Source organism: Callithrix jacchus, chromosome 16 (genome assembly GCF_049354715.1).
Source record: "Callithrix jacchus isolate 240 chromosome 16, calJac240_pri, whole genome shotgun sequence".
Taxonomy (NCBI): Eukaryota; Metazoa; Chordata; class Mammalia; order Primates; family Cebidae; genus Callithrix; species Callithrix jacchus.
Window position 1 is genome coordinate 51,295,185 of NC_133517.1, and position 22,448 is coordinate 51,317,632.

The window sequence follows — 22,448 nt, forward strand, 5'->3', positions numbered from 1 at the left end:
CAGTTCCACTGTTTATACTTCACAGTATCTTAGATAATACCCTGCATTGCTTGTAGTATCCCACAAGAATTAACTATAAAATAATATTTCTGGTGATAAATCAGGGCATCTGATGACAAGATGACAATGAAGAGCATCTCTATTACCTAAGAAGCAAAAGCTGTTTTGTGAGCTGTAGGAACACATAACCAAGGAGATTTCAAATTTTCTAATTATAAGTCCACAAGAGCAGAGTTCAAATACTTCCAAAGTATTTGTTTTAATATTGTTCGTAACAGATAAATACAACAGAGAACCTTCAATAAAACATTTCACTTAGTTGAATAAGAAGATAATCTTAATAAAAAGTTAAAACCAGGCCTCTCTTCAGTTTGGCCCTGAAAATATGATGGTAAAATCTTTGAAATAAAACATAGACTTCTAAATATAATTTTTTGCACAGCTAGCAGGAACACCAGAATTTTTCAAGCAGCTCATGAATGCAGAAATGATTTCAGAAAATCAAAGACATATAGAATTATCTTTTTTAAAAACTACTTTAAAATATAATTCCTGCGATACTACCACTCCTGAAAAAAACAGGTTTATAAATCATTCATCTTAATTCGCTCTCTACCCAAAACTTTTGTTTTGTCCTATTTAAATCAGAAACTACAATCCAAGTATCTTGACAGAGTAAGTTGTCAATGTGATCCTAACTACAGCAATAGCTTGACTTCCAAGATATATCAATAGTTTGTTATTCTACGAAAATAACACATTGGGCAGTTCAGAAGACACCAGATTCAAATTCCAAATATAAAGACTCATTATAAAATCTGTAAAGCTGAGTAATTTTTTCCCAAACAGATAACAATGAAATAAATAAATAAATAAATCTGTGCTGAGAGTGAGATGCTTTTGTGACTAAATCATCTGGTATTAAATGCACTATGGCAAGCAGCTGTCCTTACAATTCAATTACTTCAGGTATTTTAAGTGTTGCATTTCACCCACTCTGAATAGACTTTGTAGTTATATGGAAAATGCACGAGGCTCAGATTTCAAAGGAAACACTTGTGTTACAGGCCACGGTGACTTTGCCAATTACAGAGAAAGAAGCATTACCTTAAGGCAATGCACAAATTAGGGTCTCCTGGAAATTCAGAGATGTGAGGCATGTGTGGCGTGTTTCACTTAAAATCTCAAAGGCTTAAAACCTAAAAAGAAAAATAGCAACCTAATAATTTAGAAAACTGCCTCTATATTTTTTAAAATTAAAATAACTTGTAATGGAAACAATATAAAGATATACTCAAAGATTATTTCATTTAAACCTATTGTATCAATATATATAGATAACATTTAATATTATATCAGATGCATGATATAGGGCTGATTATCTTTGTGAGGCAGCAAAGCCATTAATTTTCTATAGAATTACAATTCTTACATTTTCTATAGAATTTCTACTGATTAAGCTCATCTTATCTCAGTGTCAAGTTCCCCTCCTCAAGTTTGACCATACCTTATCTACCTCACTTAGCTCAGTATTTAAGGAAATGCTTTAGTAATTGCAAATGTATCATATAATTGATGGTACTTTAAGTCTTGATCTATACATGTTCTTTACTTCTTGATCTTTTAAATCTTGATCTATAGACACTAGGTCATTTTATAAGAATAAACATCTGTGTTTCGTTTACGCATAACCCAGTAAATTGTATATAGATGCAGGATTGATCTAAAAGTCAAGTCTACAAAAATGCATGATAGGAAAGGGAAACTCATTAAAAAATCACTCTACAGTACCCACTTATAAATTAGTTTACGGTTTATATCCAAACAGCAAAATAACTGTAACTTAGGTTTTGAAAGTAAATAAAAAATAATTGCTCTTATGTATTATATGTATGGACACCAAATTTTCAAAATGAGATAAAACAAAAAAGGTCTAACAAGTGAAAAACTTCTTGGACAAAAGAAGGAAGTTCATGGACACATAGAAACTGAAATCTCCAATTTGACACCCAAACTTCGATTTAAACCAAAGATGACTAAGAAACATTTAAAAGTATATTTACATACTTTTAATGAAACTGCTATGTTACATTGCTCGGTGTCTGTATATTGCTATATTAAGAATTCTGTGATAAGTTTCCACTGATAATTCCTGCCTCAAGAATGACGAATTGGTGTGCCTGCAAACAGGCAGTGAGAGCTATAAACATATGGTTTCCTGTTTTCCTTGAATGCCACAAAGCTCAAAGCTGACTTAAGAACCATAGCATTCTCAATCAGATTTTTAGACATTCCTCAGGAATATGACTGTAGCACTACTTTCCTCAATATTAAAACAATGACTAAAAGGACGATTTTTTTAAAGTATGGTTTTCAAAAGTCCTTACTTAAAACTGTGAGAAAGAAGATGGTGCTAAATACTCATTTCCTCCACACAGCCGTCTCAGCCTCTTACTGCTAAGTTCTATGTCTCACAAGACAGCTCCACATACTGAGTTACCTCAGGCTCTCCTGCCCTGGCTTCTGGTTACATTTGGCCAATGAAACACACAAACAGGCATTCCAAAGGTGGGAGGTGAATTTCAGAATGTGTTGCCCGAGTCCTCTCAGCCTCACCAGAATGGTGACTGGGTCCTCTCACACAACCCTGCTTCCAGGCGCCTGTCTTCACCAGCCTGTGTCAGGACCACAAATGCCTGGGCACCCTGCCATACCCTATGGTTGGCCTTAATCCTGCCGACAACTCTGCATATAGACCCTTCATTATTTTTTTTTAACCGTTGAACCCTAGTTATTGTGGCATTTGTTTTCTGCTGAGAAACAAATATTTGAAAATAAAAATCACAGAATTTTGATTAGGGCATTTCTAACCCAAAATGCCCTAACAACCTGCTGCCTAAAAACATACTGGATCTTAAGGAATGCTCTCTTTTTTCCCAATTCCTATAAGAATCTGCTTGATTTGCTGTAATTAGTATACCCTTTTTCTTCACATTTGGAACATTGCTGGTATTTACATGAGTAAGAGATAAATTAAAATAAAAAATTTTGAATGATTAAAAAATAAGATAACCACTGCTATCTAAAGTTCCAATGAGAGAATAAATAATCTTAGAATTCATATTTAAGACAATATGAATTACAAAACGAAGATTGGAGTAAGTACCCCTAGCTTTGCTGAAAATTTTTGACAATTACCTAATTTAAGACCTTTGTTTAAAAAGAAATTTTTCCAGGATTCATTTCCAACTGGAGCCTCCAAGTACCCCTGAAGTTATAGGTCACACACACACACACACACACACACACACGTATGTATGTATGTATGTATGTATGTACGTATATATTAGGTCAAGAAAGATCAAGAAATTTAAAGTTTGGAAATAATCTGTATTAAATGTTTCACTTTAAAAAGTCAGAGTAATATTGCCAAATTACCTCAAATAAAGTGTTTCCTCATAAGTAAGCAGATAAGAAAATGGAATAGTACTATGCTGCTCAAGTCTGCCATGATTCACACTTGACAGAACAATTTTTTTTTTTTTTTATCATTTGGGCAAATTTGACCAAGCCTATATAACTCCATAATTAAGGCCTGGATCAATTCACACAGATTTTCACTGCCATTTCCTCTCCACTGAATCAGGTGGACACATTTTCACAACTCATCATCCAAACACTCTAACCATATTTCCTTCTACACAATGATGGTAACCTCTACCAAATACATAAAACATAACTTTTCTAAGAAGCTTTTCCTGGTCACTGCCTTATTCTGAAATTCTTCATGATTTATATGCAGTTTAAAATATATTAATTTGTACTTCTTACCATATCGTGACTTACATCTTGAAAACGGTTCCTCATCAAAATTCTTGGCATTCTGATCACTATATCCCCTGGAAGATCCTAGCCTGAACTTCAGAGGGGTTCTGGCCACTCCCAAATCATGAGACAGAGATGTCAGTAACCCAGTGCAACTCAGAAAGTCACTGAAATCCGGTGACAATTTAGCCACCTATCATGTTTATTAAAGAATGAGTTTGCCCTAACCCAAAATGAATGAGTTTGCCCTAACTCAAAAAGTATTCTACTAAAAAATTTTATATTTTACATAAAATTGTTTTATGTAAAATTACGTTTCACATAAAATTATGTATGTCTAAAATATATAAAAATATTTTATATTTTTATTGTTTTACATAATTTATATTTTTTAAAAGAATACTTCTGGATATACAAAACAATGTTTTACATATCACATCAAACTTGCAATGATATGTAATTATGTAAAACATAATTTTAGTGAAAAGCTTTGAATACAAAGAATGTTTCTGCAATTTTCTAATAACACTATTTTGTCAAGACAGAATTAAATCCTTTTCATTCTGTCCACTTTAAATTATTGTTGAAAATCTCATTGTCTTTTCATTTTTTTCATTCATCCCATTTTGTTTCCCTGACGGGTAACATAAACTGAGCTGAGGGTATGTGTCAGCCACGCAACTCGGAATGCAAAGATTACCATAGCACAGTCCCTTCCTACAAAGGAATGTGAGGCCAGAGAAAGAGACAAGAATGTAAACACCACAAGCAGAGGCATGTAAAGGAGGTTATGGAAGCCAGGGGACTGGGTCGGGGAGGCACTTAACTCTGTAAGGAGGGTTTAGACAAGAGCAGGTTAGGCTCTAAGTGAGTCTTAAAGGAAGTAGAAAGTAGAAATTCATTACAAAGAAAACAAGGAGGGTAATAGGCATTCTCACATCCATAAAGGGGAACAGGCCTGGCAAGATCTGTTCAGCATCAAAGACTTCAAGGCATATGGAATAACACTGTAGATGTTCGTGTGAAACAGCACTGCTTTGTATTTCTTCAGGTGGCGCTCACTTTGTGACAGTACTCTTGATTTAACAGCCTCTTGGTCTTTTCTTTCCACAAAAGAGTTCCGACGTTACTATTCCATCTTCATTCAAGAGCTGCCCCTCCTCAACACTTTTATCATTTTGATTTCCCTTCTCTGGACAACATCTGATCTCATTCATTCATTATTTCAGATATCGATTGACATGTCTTGAGTAAGTATAAGATACAGTTTTATGTTTTACCACCAGTAGCCCCTTTACTGGATTGTCCAGCATTTTGGTGGTTACTCTGTATTGTTTGAGTTGCAACAACACACAGGAGACATTCTAGAAACTAATTCCCACGTTCACTCCTAGTCTTGCCTAATGGCTCATTATCTTATTATATAGTTGCTGCCCTCCAACCCTTCATACTTTTCCAGCTGATATTCTACTTCCTCCCTTCTTACTCATACGTCCGTTAAGGTTTATTCTGTCACTGGCTGTTATTTCACTTTTCACTAACCAGCAGAATTGTGTCATCAACTAATTTTGAGATTCGTTTCCCATTTCTCCTCCAATTAGATTGACTTCAACATTAGGCCTTGGAGGAAAGAATCATATTGTTCAAACTTCTTCAATATTTTGTATTATAAGTACTTTGTTAAAAAAAAATGAAAAAGAAATTACGTTCTCCTGCCTTTTAAAAAGTTACTACCAGGCCGGGTGCGGTAGCTCACGCCTATAATCCTAGCACTTTGGGAGGCTGAGGCGGGTGGATCACGAGGTCAAGAGATCGAGACCATCCTGGTCAACATGGTGAAACCCCGTCTCTACTAAAAAATACAAAAATTAGCTAGCTGGGCATGGTGGCGCGTGCCTGTAATCCCAGCTACTTGGGAGGCTGAGGCAGGAGAATTGCTTGAACCCAGGAGGCAGAGGTTGTGGTGGGCTGAGATCATGCCATTGCACTCCAGCCTGGGTAACAAGAGTGAAACTCCGTCTCAAAAAAAAAAAAAAAGTTACTATCTTATAAAAAGGGAGGTGAATGTGATAGTTGAGGAGGGGGAAAATAAAGAACCTGTATTTTACAATTATTTGCATCCCAATTTAAACCTTTCTCCAGGAAGGCTAAATCTTTCTACTTAAAATGAGGTTCCTAGAACAGTGACCACCACATCACCTGGGAGCTTGTTAGAAATGCAGAATATTGGGGTTTCCAGAACTACTGAATCAAAATCTGTATTTTTACAAGATTCCCAGAGGATTCATATGCACATTAAAGTTTGAGTAGTATTAAACTAAAGCACCCCTTATTTCTAGCCCCCTAAAGCATACCTACTTTCTTTGCCATGAAAAAAAAATGCTATCTTTAATATCCTGCTAATTTGAAAATATTTTTTGGCTTAAAACTTAAATTTTAAAGCATGCATGGCTTACTAAATAGACTGTGTCCCTGTTCAAATGTTTGCCTTTGAGGTTTATGAGCTGCCAATATAGGAAATCTGCTCTTTTTCTCAATAAGCAAGTATGTGTAAGTAATTGATTCATCACACCTTACTGATTGCGCTAACAAATCAAAGAAATAAAAAAGTAAGATTTGCCAGATCAGTTTCAGGTTCTTATTTCTAGCCAGTTTAGTAACCCAGTAATCCAAGTTACACATTTGGCTCAACCACTCCATAATTTTCATAATTTAGATTCCGGTATAACCATCTGTATTTAGCATTCAATCTGCAATATGAACCCTTAACGTGCTATTTGGTCTGTATCTGTACTTGATCTGTATTGTCTGATATCTGAATACTTTAAAAATTGACCTGTTACTAACATGTCTTTGATTATCTCTTTCTAATGTCCACATGTTGCCTAGTCAAATGTCTCCAAAGGTCAAGCAGGTGACACCATGTAAAGTGGTTGGGTAGAGTAGTGTGACCAATGGCAAATCAGAGAAGAAATTATTACTTTAAATCTCTGATTTTTGATAATACCTTGACATAATATAGTAAACCTTTCTGTTGCTATTAAACCTCTGAACTTTATTTTTTAATTTTTAATTATTATTATTATTGTTACTATTTTGAGATGGAGTCTCTCTGTTGCCTAGGCTGGAGTGCAGGGGCATGATCTTGGCTCACTGCAACCTCTGCCTCCCAGGTTCAAGTGACTCTCCTCCTCAGTCTTTCAAGTAGCTGAGACTACAGGCATGCACCATCACACCTGGCTAATTTTTGTATTTTTATACAGACGGAACTTCACCACATGGGCCAGCCTGGTCTCAAGACCTCAGGTGATCTACCTGCCTCAGCCTCCCGAAGTGCTGGGATCACAGGCTTTAGCCACCTCAGTGGACTAAACCTAAGAACTTTAAAGCACCACGAAACAGGTTAATTTAAAGCACTTAAAAACTTCCCATACACTTGATTCCACAAAGATCCTTAAAGATTCTAATAGTAGTTTCTCCAATACTACTATTTCATAGCATCCTATCCTCAGACCGCCTTCTTTCCTGCCTTCTCAACTCGGCTGATGATCTTGCTGCATAGTTCACTGCATCTGGGTAAGAGGAGCTTTCATGTAATTCCCTTCTGTTTTCTTCCTTAAATGCTCCAAACTACCTGCTTGTATATCAACAACCTCCAGCTTTTCCTGTTAGAATAAGTGAGTTGACTTTGCAGTTATATTTTCTTTTCCTATGCCAAGTTTTTTCTCAATCTGTTTATTCTCAGCACCCTATAACATGCTCCCTAAAAAACAAAAAAGCAAATGCTTTCCCTGATTTCCTTCTAGCTTTATCTCATTTTTTCTGATATCTTCACAGCAACATCATCTTGAGGAGACAGTTACTTCCCTACTTCCTCACCTCCCATTCTCTTCTGACCTGATTAACAAGACTTCTGAGCACTCCCCACCACTGAAATTACTCTTAGAAAGTTCACCAGAGACCTCAGTATTGACAAAACCATTGCAGACTTTCCTCTTCATCTCATTCTCAGCAATAGGGAAGAAGGTTAACTTTTTCCTGTTGAACTCTCCTCCTGGCTTCTGGAACACCAGTCTATCTTGTCCTTTCCTCCAACCTTGCTGAACACTGGTTGACCACTGGTTCTCAGTTTCTTGGCTAACTTCTTTCTGCTCAGCCTCTATATAGCTGTATGCCCTGTGACTCAATATAAAGCATCCAACCCTTGTCCAGAAAAATCTTCTTGGGTGGTGTTATTCAGTCAGTTCAGAAAGTTCCTAATAATAGCAATATTATTTCCATATTTTTACCTGTGTCCCACCACTCGACTGACCACTGAACATAACTAAGGATGACATGAATCTCAAACAAAGTTCAGCCAAAAAGAAGCTCCTGATTTCATCTTCAATTTCTCCTGTCTGTTTTTCCTTGTGTCAGCAAATGCTTCAACTGTCCACCAAAGAGCTTTGCAAAAACCTAAGAACATCCCAGATTCCTCCTCATACTTCACCCTTCACATTATTTACACCAAAACCAGTCAGGAATCCCATCAAAACATACCCCGAAATCGCTCACCTTCTGTGTCTTTACCCCTATCAGCCCAATCCAAGTAAACATAATCTCTTTTACAGAATATAGCAACAGCTTCCTAACTCATCTCTCTGCATTCAGCCTTACTCCTGCTTCAGATCATTCCCTATAAGGTAGAGTAATTTTTTGAAACTGGAAATAAGAGTAGGTCAGTCCCTTGTGAGAAACTGTCCAGTGCTTTTCCATTTCATTAAAAATAAAACAGAAATTTTTATTTACCTAAAAGACCAAAAAGAATTCTGGGGCCAAGCACAGTGGCTCTCACCTATAATCTCTGCACTTCAGGAGGCCAACGCAGGAAGATCTCTTGAGCCCAAGAGTTTGAGAATGGCCTGAGAAACATAGCAAGACCAATCTCTACAAAACATTTAAAAATTAGCTGGGTATGGTGGTGGGTACCACCTGATCCGTAAGAGATATTGCATGTGCGATAAATAAGTGAATGAGTAATTTTTCTGATCACATTCTTGAACCACTCTTGGACCACTATGACTATATCCAAACTGTATTATCAGATTTCAGGGGCCTCTCTATTGTTAAATACGTTATAAAATTGCCGCATCTGCATCTTACTTGAGCTTTATAACCAGCATCTATCAGAGCTGATCACCCTTTTTGCTTTTCTTCATTTGAATTCCAGGCCATCACGCTCTTCTTGTTTTCTTCCTAATTCTCAATTTTCCATGTGGTTTTCCTTCTTTCCTTCCCTACCCCTACACTTTAAAGTGTGTCCACAACTCATGTCTTGAACATCTCTATCTATACTCATGTCCTTGACAGTCTCATCTCTCTTCATGAGTTTAAATATCATCTAAATGATGGTGAGTCCTAGTTTCATGTTCAAGATTGGCCTTCATGTATTAACTGCCTTGTGTCTAATGGCATACTTAAGACATTCATTTGGATATCTAAGATAAATCTCAATTTTAATAATCTCAAACAGCCCCAGTTTTCTCTCCCAAAAGCTGGTCTATCCATATTCTTCCCCATCTTAGAAAATAACAGCACCAGCGCTTCCAAGTTCTAGTGGAGAAAACTGTACAGCTATACCCCATATGCAAAATCTGTCTCTACTACCTCCAAAATGAAATAAAATCCCGAAGACATTCCCCATGATAGTGAAGTTAATAATGGTTGCTGGACAGAAACTGGACAATTTCCTGTTCTACTTCTCATGCAGACGTTTTCATTTTTTGTTTTTATGCAGAAAGGGAGGAGACTGGGTTCTGAGAGGGAAGTTAGACTCGGTAAGAAAACAGCAGGCATACCTATCCTAGGAAGGGAGGAGACAGAGGTTGGGTTCTACCTCCTCTAATCTCTTCAAAGTGTGTGGGTAAAATGGGTAATCAGTGATTTCTAGAATCTCTGCAACCATTCTGGGAGTCCTTGCAAGTTGAAGGATCCAGAATCTTCTCCACTGATATTCAAACCAGAGTGCAAACTGCCATCAGTTTTCTAAACACGGCAGCCAAGGCTTGGATGGATTTAGATCTTGCATCAAATGCAGGAAATCCCAGTCTACTGGCTGGCAGGCCAACCAAGTCAATTTCATTCATCTTGCAACAAGCCCTCAATGAATTTTTCAACATTAATTTTACAATCACATAGGGATTTATATTCATACTTTTGTCATTTCTTACTACCTTCATGGCTGCCACCACACTCCTAGCCACCATCAACTGTTATATGATTACTGCAATTGCCTTGTCTTCCTGTTAACAGCTGTGCTCCTCCTCCCACCACCTAAAATATGTTCTCAACAAAGCCAGAATGATCCTGAGTAAAATAGAAGATCACCCTACTCCTCTGTCCAAATGCTTCAGCTTCTTATCACTCAGCTAAAAGGAAGTCTTTAAGACAATCTGCATCTGTCTTGCCCAGTTAAATCTGTAACCTCATCTCCTACCATGCTTCTCATGCTCCCTCTGTCTGCCACATGGGCACCCTGGCTGAATCTGGAGACACACATCTATTCCATGCAAGGAGGAATGTTTGTTGTGTTTACTACTAGGACCCTAGATAGTGGCTGGCATTTAGTAAACTCCCAATACATGCTGAATAAAGGAATGAATAGAAGTACAATTCCAAAATTTTATGGTGTATCTCAGGCTCTAGCTCTTCCATTCTCCTATGGAAACCACTTTTCTTCTCTTGTCTTTCTAAACCCCTAGATGTGTTGCTGATATTTAAGGAAGGATAGAACAGGGTTGTCACTTTTCTTTCCATAGGTACTGCCATGTATGGAGCAATTTTCAAAAAGAAAAATATGTTAATTTTAAAGGTCGAAGTCTTAAAAATATTAAAATTAAGCTTTTGTAAACTTTAAAATTCTGTATAAAATGTTACTTAAAACAAAACAACTTTATTGTACCTAAATAATACTATTAAAACAAAAATTAACTTTATTGTACCTAAATAATACTATTAAAACAAAAATTAATTAACTTTACAAAAATTAAATAAGCTATTTCAAATTCAGAATAAAGGAATTTTAGTAATTTTCAGTAATAATGATATTCTTTAAATAAACAGAAATTTCATGTACATTTAGGTGTGTATATGTCAAAGAAATAAAAATATTTAATTTTTGAAAATGACCAGTCAAGTTACAGTATACAGAGAGAAAATGATTATTTTAGGAATCAAGGGTTACAATAATCTTAATTGCCATTAAATCTTAAGTGCAATAAAATATTTATTGCAATGAATTCCTGGCACTTGTAGCAAGATTAGAAAATAAGCTATGAGCAAGTAAGTCATAAGGCCATCATTTCTTTATATACATTTATTCTGGATATATGTCACTGATGGCAAATAATCTCAGAAAATAAACAAAGCAACTCACAAGCTAAAGATCGCTTTTGCATATTCCAGACTAGCATCACCTGTTCAACCAACTAGGTTGTCCCATGTCCAGTTTCTGGAGTTATGTTCTGTACTGAAGCACAGAAGAAAAACAAACATAATTTCTAATTTTAAGCATGACCTTAGGAAGAACATAAGTAACCAATGGAAACCAAGCCATTGTTTGCATCAGTGTACACCCAGGACCAGTTATTTGGCCGCTGGCTTCTGGTTGCCTAGCAAAAGGAGAGGTATTCAGATGTGTTTCATTTTACATTTAGAAAAGCGTCATGTCAAGGTTCTGCCCATAACCTCTCCAATACATGAGGGAAGAGGAGGCATGCATAGCAATCAACCCTCCAGCAGTGTCTGCCAACAGTTCTCAAAAAAACAGAGAAGCAGTAGTAACAGCAAGAAACAGTTTACATAGTTGGCCCATGTGTCCTTTTTAGGTCATGTGCCCTCCCTGGTTGCTAAAGTACATTCTAAACTTAGGTACACTTTTTATAGTAGCAAACTATTTTGAACTTTATCTATACTGTTTTAGAGACTCTATGTTAAAAATTTGTAACAAGCGGTAAATACTCAATCTGTTTTATTATTTAAATTCCACAACATTTCAATACCTTTTCTAATAGCTTAGTAGTTCTATGTTATAGGACAATTTTTAGCCCCTCATGAAAATCTGAAAAAGTAGGGAAAAAATCTTGAATTATCTGAAGGATTTATACCTTGTTCTCAAGTGTTTAAAATTTCCCACATCAATATCTCTGGTTTTGATATCCTACCTTCCAGAATTTTTATTCTTTTAATTTCTCTGTCTTACCTGTCCACCATATTTGTCTCATATAATCTTACCTATTCATCTATCCATCCCTTATTCAACAAGCATTTATTGAGCATTCAACAATATTCAATCAACAAACATTTACTGAGTAGCCCTTCTATTCACCAAACTCTAGTTATAAAGATAAAAAAAAGTATGATACTTACCCTTCTAGGAATTCAGTCTTAGAAAGGAAAACAAACATGCTATTTCATTGAAAAAAAAGTAGGCTTGAATACTATAAATAGCCTTAAATAAGTAGAGATGCAGTAGTGGAATGGTGAGAGCAGAGGAAGCTTTATGGGAAAGACAAGGTTTGAGCTGAGTTTTGAGGAATAAGTAAGAGTTTCTGTCCCAGCATGCTGGGTCACACCTGTAATCCCAACACTTTTGGAGGCTGAGGTGAGTGGATCACCTGAGGTCAGAAATTCAAGACTAGCCTAGCCAACATGGTGAAACCCCATCTCTACTAAAAATGCAAAAATGAGCTAGGCATGGTGGTAGGCACCTGTAGTCCCAGCTACTCGAGAGGCTGAGAGAGGAGAATCTTTTGAGCACAGGAGGCGGAGGCTGCAGTGAGCCGAGATCATGCCATTGCACTCCAGCCTGAGCAACAAGAGCAAAAGTCCATCTCAAAAAAACAACAACAAAAAAGAGTTTGTTAGAAGGAGACAGGAAAGAGTCATTCAAGGTACAGAGGACATCGAATGAGTAAAGAGGCATGAGGGCATGAGGAAGTATGCCCATCTTTAAGAACATGGAGTAATTCAGCGTGAACACAGGTTCAAATAAATACAAGGGAGTTGACCACTATGGGGCAGACTGGACAACGTGCTTCCGTTTATAAGCTAATCATGGGGGTTTTAAATTGTGTGCAGCCAGGAGTCAACAGACTTTTGTGCAACTGAGCAAGCAGTGTAGACTGGTTTGAGAGAAATGTCCTCTTTACTAATGGTGAGGAGAGTGAGCTAAATTAGAAATAAAGTAGGAACAAGACCTGGCATGGTGGCTTATACCTGTAATGGCAGTGTAGGAGGCCAAGGTGGATCAGATCAGGAGTTTGAGACCAGCCTGCCCAATATGGTGAAACTCTATCTCTATGAAAAAAGAACAAAAATTACCTGGGAGTGGAGGCGCATGCCTGTAACCTTAGCTACTTGGGAGGCTGAGGCAGGAGAATCACTTGAACTCTGGAGGCAGAGGTTGCACAGAGTCCAGATTGTGCAACTCTGTCAAGAAAGAAAGAAAAGGAAGGAAGAAAGAAGGAAGGGAGGGAGTGAATAGAAAGAAAGAAAAGAAAGAAAGAATAGAAAAAAGAACTAAAGAACAAACAGGTTGATATAGTGTGATAAGTGAGAAGCTGTGGTACCAAAGTTGGTATAAGATGAACAAAGATTAGAATAAAATGAAAGAGAGGGATTCAAAAGACATTTGAGACAATCTACACAATTTGGCAAGTAATAGTATATTGATATGTGTGTGTGGATGTTATATTGAAAGGTATTGTAAAAAGTTAAGGATGTGCTCAATTTTCTGGGTTTTTTTTTTAGTACATTTCTTAGAAAGTACTGAGCAGACATTAATGCTATTCATCATCAACTAAGAGGCTGGCAGTTGAGGGTGGAGGAAAAGGATGAGGCACTTTTTTTCTTTTTTGAACACTTGCTGCTTTCAATATTATGTCTATGGAGTAACATTACATGGAGATGGTCCAATAGGCAGCAGGAAATATAAAAAGGAAGCTCAAAGACAGGGTGGTCAGCTGGAGATACAGAGTATGGAGCCACAGATATAGGATATTTAAAGTCAAAGGAGTAGTAAGGCCTTGTAGAAAGGGAAAAGGACAGAAGTGAAAACTCAGGGAACAAACTTTCCAGAGATGCATAGGAAACAAGCTCATAGGGACATAAAAGAACCAAGCAGTAGGGTCTTAAAATCCATAAAAGCAAATCTATTCGATAGTACCAAAGGTCTTATCTCATTACAACCTGTGAGGTCTGTATTCTTTTTTTAAAAAAATAGACTTAGGGAGTATAAGTGCAGTTTTGTTACATTGATATATTCTGTAGTGATGAAATCTGGGCTTTTAGTGTAACTACCACCCAACAGTGTACAATATGCGCATTACATAATCACGTATATTACATAATGTAATATATACATGATTTCTCTCATCTCTTCCCCTCTTCCCACCTTTCCAACTCCCCCGTGTTTACTATTCCACTTCCTATGTCCATGTGCACATAGTATTCAAGCTCCCACGTGTAACTGACAGCACACAGGATTTGACTTTCTATTACTGAGTTTTTTCACTTAAGACAGTGATTCCCAGGTCCATCCATCCATATTGCTGCAAAATTCACGTTTCATTCTTTTTATGGCTGAGCGATACTGTATGATATATGGATTGAAGACTTACATGTAAGACCTGAAACTACAAAAACTGTACAAGAAAACTCAGGGAAAACTCTTCCAGACATTGGCCTAGGCAAAGAATTTATGACAAACACCTCAAAAGCAAATGCAACTAAAACAAAAATAGACCAATGGCACTTAATTAAACTAAAAAGCTTCTGCAAAGCAAGAAATATTCACAGAGTAAACAGACAATTTGTGAAACAGAATGGAAGAAAATACAGGTAAACTATGCATCTGACAAAGGACTAGTGTCCAGAATCTGCAAGGAACTCAAACAACTCAATGAGAAAAAAAAAAAAAAAACCCTCTAAAAAGTGGGCAAAGGACATGAACAGGCATTTTTCAAATAAAAAAAAAAAAAAACACAAAAATGTCCAACAAACATATAAGGTTTATATTCTTTCATTTATTTTGCCAATGAGAAGAACAACACCTAGAATGGGTGCTGACTATCAGGGTTCATGTGCCAAAAGGCAGCAGAAGCAAAATGTGAATGTGCTGCACTCTAGGTCCAAAGTCAATAAATTTTCCTCCAAAATCCATTGCCTCTTCAGCAACTGTATCACTGAATGACCTAAAAGTTCCAGTTACCCCATTTACCTCAAATTAAATGTAGGTAATCTCCTTCCTTAGGATTACTGGTTTCTATGACCAATAATTTATTTCTCCCCTTCCTGACTCTGCCACAAGGTCTGTGCTTTCACCAACTAATTCACTTCCATGAACTTAATCTGCTTCCAATTCTCTACAACCAGACTGCCAATTCCTGCCATCCTGCATTTTTTTCTTTCTCTTCCTTTAACTGATGTATCCCCCCGACTCTTTCCTACAATTCATGTTTCTGACCACCTTCAGAAACAATCTATACCTCATCTTACCCACTGATTAGCTCTCAAAATTAGGAATGTTCTACTGTTCTGTGCTCCTCTGGTATTATTCACAGACATGAACAAAGAATTTTGTGTCTTTGCTAATGAGCAAATTTTCAAATGAGTCTATTTTGTTCTTCTGAATCAACACCATAAGCTCTTTAAAGGAAGGTAAGGCTTTCCAGACTCAAGTTTTTTTGCTTTTTTTTTTTATGGCAGTGTCTCACTCTGTCACCCAGGCTGGAGTGCAGTGGAGTAATCTCAGCTCACTACAACATCCCCCTCCCAGATTCAAACAATTCTGGTGTCTCAGCCTCTCCAGTAGCTGGAATTACAGGCATGTGCCATGATACTTGGCTAATTTTTTGTATTCTTAGTAGAGATGGGGTTTCACCATGTTGGACAGGCTGATCTGGAACTCCTGACCCCAAGTGTTCCTCCCACTTCAGCCTCCCACAGTGTTGGAATTACAGGTGTGAACCACTGTGCCTAGCCCAGACTCAATTTTTAACCCTACAAGTTAAATGAGTAGAAGAGTAGGGTTAGAAATATAATATTAATAATAACTGGATATGGCCTGGCTCTCACAGGTTTAAGGCTAAAGAGTTAACTAAAATACGCACCAATTACAGATAAGGTAATTGGTTATTCAAACATTTAACATGAAATGACAGACACATAGGATATAAGGGGCCCAAACCAGTGGTATTTATCACAGGACATTGCAGATTTTACATGAAATAGTCTTTTTGTCAGTTTTAAGTTTTGTTCTCTCAGAATAAACTGTTTTAAATAACGATTTGAATAAATTGGATTTTTAGAAGAACGATCTACACTTCATTAACATTGTTATAAAATGCCTAAATCAACAGTATTTCAAATAAAGTAGTATTTTAGACTTCACCTTAAATATGTATTCTAGAAAATTTTTATTACAGTTGAGCAATATACTTCCCCTCAGCCCAGTTAATGGCCGAGACACAGTTCCAGTGTTAATATATCTAAGAGCAGCACAACATAAACCCTGTCTGGCTTCTGAATCTACATTTCAAGGATGGAATGAAACCAGTTAAACTAAAAAGAAACTCATATAACATCCCAGACCAGACATCATACAATAGGCAGTTATTATTATTTTTTTTTTTGGAAGCCAGACATGAAAACGAATTATAGAACTGTTTTTTCGTGATTTCCATATTCCTTAAAACATACACAAATATTCTCAGATTTCATTTTGTGGGTTTGAACTCCAACTTTTTCCTTATTTTAAATAAAAAGCAACTGAATACCTATTCACATGGAATAAGCATACAGTAGCCTAGTTAGAAAGGCTCCAGAACCAGCCGCTCTGTTTGAATTCTCACAGATGAAGAAGTCATAGAATTTTGCACTTTGGACAAACACTACACAAGAAGCAGAAATATGAGACATTACGGATGTCATATCCTGCATAGCATTTTCAGAAGAGCTAACGATTTCCTTATATTTAAACCATATAAGGAAACATAAAATTAGTTATATATGTCTCGATTTACTGAGATCTTGAAGCACGTTTGATAATGAGCTAAACTTTACCCAGGTTATCACCTTTTATCCTCACAACAACCTTTGAGGTGAGTATATATGTGCTAGACACCAGGAAACTAAAGTAGAGAGAAATTAACAAGTGCCCAATGTCACATAAGCGGGTGTCAGTGCCAGTAGTTTAACCCAGAAAACTCATTCCTGAGTTTCAAATCTTAATCTCTGATTAATTCTCTTGAGTGCCACCTACTTTCTTTAGAGAAAAATAATTTTTCTGGTAAAAGTTAAAATAGCGTAATGTCATATTTTATGATGGGCAATAGGAACTTAGAACTTCCATGCTTCATAAAAATTATCTAAATCAAGAATATTCACCAAAGCTAAGGTAAAAGCAGGAAAAAAAACTAGAATGCATGAAAATTAACTAATGCCATTTCCAATGTTTGTTAAATAAGTTTGTCATCACCAACAACTATTTATGATCGGGCTTTGCTAGTGCATTCCTCATTCATGGAAGTAATATAGATTTCTTAAAAGTTTTCTAAATGTTTAGGGTATGAAAGAACAGTATACTCATAAGTTACACGCTAATAGTCTTAAAGAAGTAATTTTGTTCTTTAAAGTTGCTAATTTACTCAGAGAAAATATAAGATTAAGAATAAGTTTCATATTTTTAATTAATCCTTTGTCCAGCCTTATTTTCATGCTTCAAGTTGACAAATAATAAATCCAAGGGGAGAAAAAAGCCATTGCCAAAGCACTCTTTAACATAAAGCAGCCATAAAAATGTATACTTTACAATCTAATTTACATGTTTGTAAGAAACTACATATATATCTGCAATCCAGAAAGTTTCTTCCAATTATTAGTCTCTGAATTCTTCAGATCCCCCATTCATTAAAAGTTCTATCAGGAATTAGGAAGTAAATTTTCAGCTAAGTCAATTAAAAGCAAATACAACAGCTGTTTTTCATTTTCACTAGGTTACCTTTCCTGGTAAAAGCAGAATTTAGGGCACTTAGTAGGATCATTGCATCTAAAGACATTTAATTCTACTCAAATGTCGGAAGCTCTTAAAAACAATAGAAACACTAATAAATGAATATGCAGAGGAAAATGCCCTCAAAGAAAATGTTTTTTTCAAATTTCCGTATAAAACAAATGATTAAAGAGTAAAGAACAGCATGAGGACTTCTGACTGAAAGCATGAATAAACATTTCTTTTGTATATACCACTTGAAAAATGTCCTTACCATATACTGCATATTAGAGGCTGTTGGATACACCTGACTTCGTAATTTATTATGAAGGTCCAAGATACTCTGCAGCTCATCCTGTGTGACGGCCCTTTTCCCTCTGTGCTTGGCTGTCCACCACTCACCATCCTCATCCATGTACTTTTCCAAAAGTTTCTCCAATAAAGTGGCATTAGGAACCACCATGGCTGGAATTGCTCCAGCCATGAACAGCACTGTGGTTACTCTGAGCCACTCCCGCGCGGTACACTTCATAATGAATGACCTCAGGATTTCCCCAGGAAAATCTCCAAGACAGGCTCTTCCACTCCTTTTGGCTATAACGACATGTCATGTGATTAAGACGAAAATGCCAGATGTGAATTTTCTAATAACTCAAGCAAAACAATAGTTACAAAGGAAGTGTGCCAGTTTGATTTGTCTATTTAACAGCAGAAAATGGACACCGACGTTTTGAAATAACTTATCTCCAACACATTTTTTTCTTCTAGAGGACTTTTCACAATGCAGTTTCCACTAAATAGACCACTCTATTATCCAAGATAATACCCGTGAGGGCAAAATTAAATGGCAAAAGTAGCCTAGAAGAGTCAAAGCTTGAAAATATCATGAATTGCAAGACGTTAAGTGGCTATACATTACATATACCCTGCAAAGGGTGTTATATACCTAGAAATTTTGATTTCCGTCTAGAGGTTCATGTTTCTCTATGAAGAGTGTTACATTTTATTTATGGTATTATTTTATTCCAGTGTCCCATCTCTGTTTCACAGACATTCAGAATGTCCACATCATTCTAAAACTGAGGGTGAATGTTTCAAAGAATACAAAAGGCTATTCATATATGCATCCATGGGTACATCTAGGGGGCCCCGGGAACTACTGAGGATGAATGGTTTGGGTCACTAGGGGAAGTCTCTTCTTACTCAGATTCAGGTCAATAACTCAATCTTTATTTCCTGGAAAGTTTGTGACTAATCTGTGGCCCGCACCCGAGGAAGCCAGCAACTCTCCGGCAACTCGAGAGCTCTTCCTCCCCTCCACTGCAGGCACACACTGTTCTTTCTCTGACCCAAATGGAAAGCGCGCGACAGAGAAAGGAGGCGAAACCAACACAGTCACTTACAATAACTAGAGCTCCCGCTAGTCTCGACGCAGCTGCTTTCCGAGTAGCCCACCCACCCCTCGTGCCTGACCACTCTCTACAACTTGGCTTTTTCGTTTAAGTACAGTTTAAGAAGTAAAAGAGAGATAGTAAAGGGTAGCAGCCTGACGACACAGCGATGAGTTTTAGAATCGTCCTTACCTCTCCAGTATAAAGTTTCCTGGGAGAGCGGAGCCGAACCAGACCGCAGGCCTCTGCAGCCGCCCAGAGCCTTCACTCGGGACTGCAGACCGAGAGCCCCGCTAAGGAAGGGCCCGAGCACCGCGCGTCCGGGGCGAGGGGGACGCTGACCGCAGGGGTACGGGAGCCTCCGCTGCTGCGGCTCCCACAGCCTGGAAGAAGTGCCAGGCAAAGCGTTCAATCAGACCTGCAGTTGGGGTGGGAAGGGAGCTACTTCGTTAGTTTGCCAGGGTGGGCGCGCCAGCTTCTCTGAGCCTTATCTGCAGGAGCGAGGGGCGGGGGGCTCGGCGGCGGGGCTCGGCGGCGACCTCTCGCTCCTGCTCGGTGCACCGGGGGCGCGCAGAACCGGGCGCCGAGAGCTTCAGCCGCTCTCTCGCGCTCGCGGGCATTTATTGCGGCCCCAGTGTGGGCACGTGACGTGAGCGCCCCTCCTCGCCCACCCCCACCTCCAGCCAGCCCTGGCCAGAGGCCCGCTGGTGCGTCGAGGAGCAGCCCGCCCCGCTTCTCCGGGGCGCGGCGAAGGCCGGGCGCTCGGCCTTTGTGGGCGTGCTTTGGGGTCCCGAGACCGGAGCCCGGAAGGTCTGCCCACCCGTGGGAGATGTGTGCAAGGAGGGCCCCCAACTCCCCTCCAACATCCCAGCTTGCCTGCTTTCCAAGATCCTCTTCCCAGGCAGTTCCTTTCTGCTGAGTTGCGGAAATGCCTTTAAGGGTCCTTAGAGAGGAGGGGCTGCCCCACAGAGCACGGAGTCGGTGGGGGATGGGGTTAACACCTTCAGTCTTGGAGGCACAGAAGGGGAAATCGGGGACAGAGTGGAGAGAGAAAGGTTTTTCCTTTTATTTTTTCCAGGAATCCACATCCTTGATGAGGACCAGGTGGGGAAGGGGTGCAATAGAATTTGGGGTAGGACTCAGACTCAGAATGGCCCGACAGCTGAGACCCTCTCTTTATTCATGAAATATGAAACATTGCCTTCTCAAGGCGGCCATAGTCCTTTTTTTTTCTGATGATGTATACATTTAAGAAGTTGATATAAAGGGTACCATTAATTAATATACCAGGAACTGCAGACAGGAATTGAAACCCCAGCCCTAGAATAGATACTGAAAGGAGAGTCCAGTTCTGTTGTTCTTGTTGCAATTTGGAGTAAGAAAATTACTCATTTTAAATTCACAACAGTTCACCCTACTGAGTGTGGGGTCGTTTTTTTATTCTTGTTTTTAACTATTTAATCCATCTATGTTTGCTTCCCTAATGTGATAAATCAGAATCTCAACTTTCCTTCTCTCTAAATGCTAAAGTATCCACATGTGATCAAGTAAATAAAACATTGTGGTAGTAACTCAAATCATCCCAAACTTTTACCTGTCTCTTTTCACCATTCAACTACACCGTATCTATCAAACCTAAAAACTGAAATCCAAGCCTCAGATGAACTTGAGACCTTGCTTCCTGTCACAAAGAAAAGGGAAGCATCACTTATTAGAAAGGTGCAGAGGGCGAAAATTTTGATGCACATAAGGCTTTCATAGAAGTGTAATTTTGTAATTTTACAGCAGTTTTAAGTACAAAAATTTTTTTAACTTTATATTTTTCAAATAGTTATAATTTTCATGCACAAGTTTGAGAAAACTGGCTTTCCCTCCCAGAAGCTGATAGAAAACCCCCCAAGTTCGTGGCAAAAGAACTATCATTTGTTACAGCAGATAAAGACTATGTTTTTCCACTGCAGTTTTCAGGTGGCATTGAAAAGTATACTGAATATTGAATAAAGAGCCATTGAAAGTAATAATATTACTTGAAACATTTACAAAGAGAATTCAAATTAGTAAGAAGGGAATTAAAATGATAGGGAAGTGAAGTTAAATGAATGTGTAACTCTTGAATATTTCATTTGTAAATATTTCTTACATTACACGATGTGTGCATCCAACACCTAAGGGCTTACAATAAAAATTAAGGTTTTAATTCCAAATCTTTCTCTAGGCAAGGAAAAATAAAATATCCTTCGACTCAGCATTTCTTTTGGCTTCCAATTTGGGTACTGCAGGTGATTTAAACATTCATCATGTTAACATTAGCATTTTAATAATACATCGTGTCATTCTTGATTGAGTATATATGTCAGAAATGCCATTTTGACTACTAAAATTGAACACAGTATTCTTGAATACTCAAAGATGATACTGTTCACATTTTTATTTGTTGTTGAGAAATCTGTGTGTAGACATAAGAAAATGTCTTCTTCACACAGAATTCATGTAAAAGTGGCACTTTGGTTTGTGGCTAAGGCTGTTACTTGGAAAGCTCTGGTTGTTTTTAGCCTTACTACTTTCTTGTGGCAAACACTGGTGGTTGCCTAACCAACAACCAGTCTTCCACCCCTTTCTTTCTTCCAAGCCCATAGCCTCCAATTTACTGGGGGTATCCACCCTCTCACATGCTGTCAAACTGGCATCTTCAGGAGGCGAATGTTGATTACTTAAAGCCAGTCATCACAATCTATCTCTGCCACCAGTGACTGAGACTGATTTAGCATGGTCATGTCATGCAACCCTGGCTGTTAAGGGTAAAGAGAAGGGCTAGCAAGGGCTTACTTCTGTGATAAAAAGATATGCAAAAAGAGAAAATGTCTCTCTAGGTACCAATGTGTAAGTCTGTGAAACTGAAAGATGTAGTTCTTAGATTGCAAAGAAGACAGACCAGCCTGAGGGAAGAAACCCATTACCCTGGCCAAACAAAAAGATGAACTGTGCATGAACCTCCCTGCCATTGACCAATCACTGAAACACCTATCTTCCATTTTTCTTGCTAAAATCAATAATGCATAAATTGTTTAAATCACAGTGACTTGAGTATTCAGTTACTTGCAGCCCAAAGCATTCTAACAGATAAATTTCTACAAAGAAGATACATGTTCTGTCAATATAATGTTTTCTCCATGCAGCTATTATTTCTGCTTATGTGCATGGAT

At 37.9% G+C, this 22,448-nt stretch overlaps 1 protein-coding gene across 2 annotated transcripts in view; it reads right to left on the reverse strand.

Annotated features, from left to right (window-relative positions):
• The window catches only part of CRISPLD1 (cysteine rich secretory protein LCCL domain containing 1), a 48,604-nt gene extending 28,450 nt beyond the window's left edge, over positions 1–20,154 (reverse strand). The window contains exons 1-3 of one of the 2 annotated variants that reach the window (XM_035276761.2): positions 20,122–20,154; positions 19,438–19,663; positions 18,129–18,448 (exon numbers count right to left, since the gene is read on the reverse strand). In XM_035276761.2, coding sequence (XP_035132652.1) covers positions 18,129–18,386 — 258 coding nt within the window. In that variant the 5' untranslated portion in view covers positions 18,387–18,448; positions 19,438–19,663; positions 20,122–20,154. Of the gene's footprint in view, positions 1–18,128; positions 18,449–19,437; positions 19,840–20,121 lie in introns of those variants that run through there. The other variant, XM_078353640.1, reaches the window with a different exon arrangement.
• Positions 20,155–22,448: the final 2,294 nt, after the last annotated feature.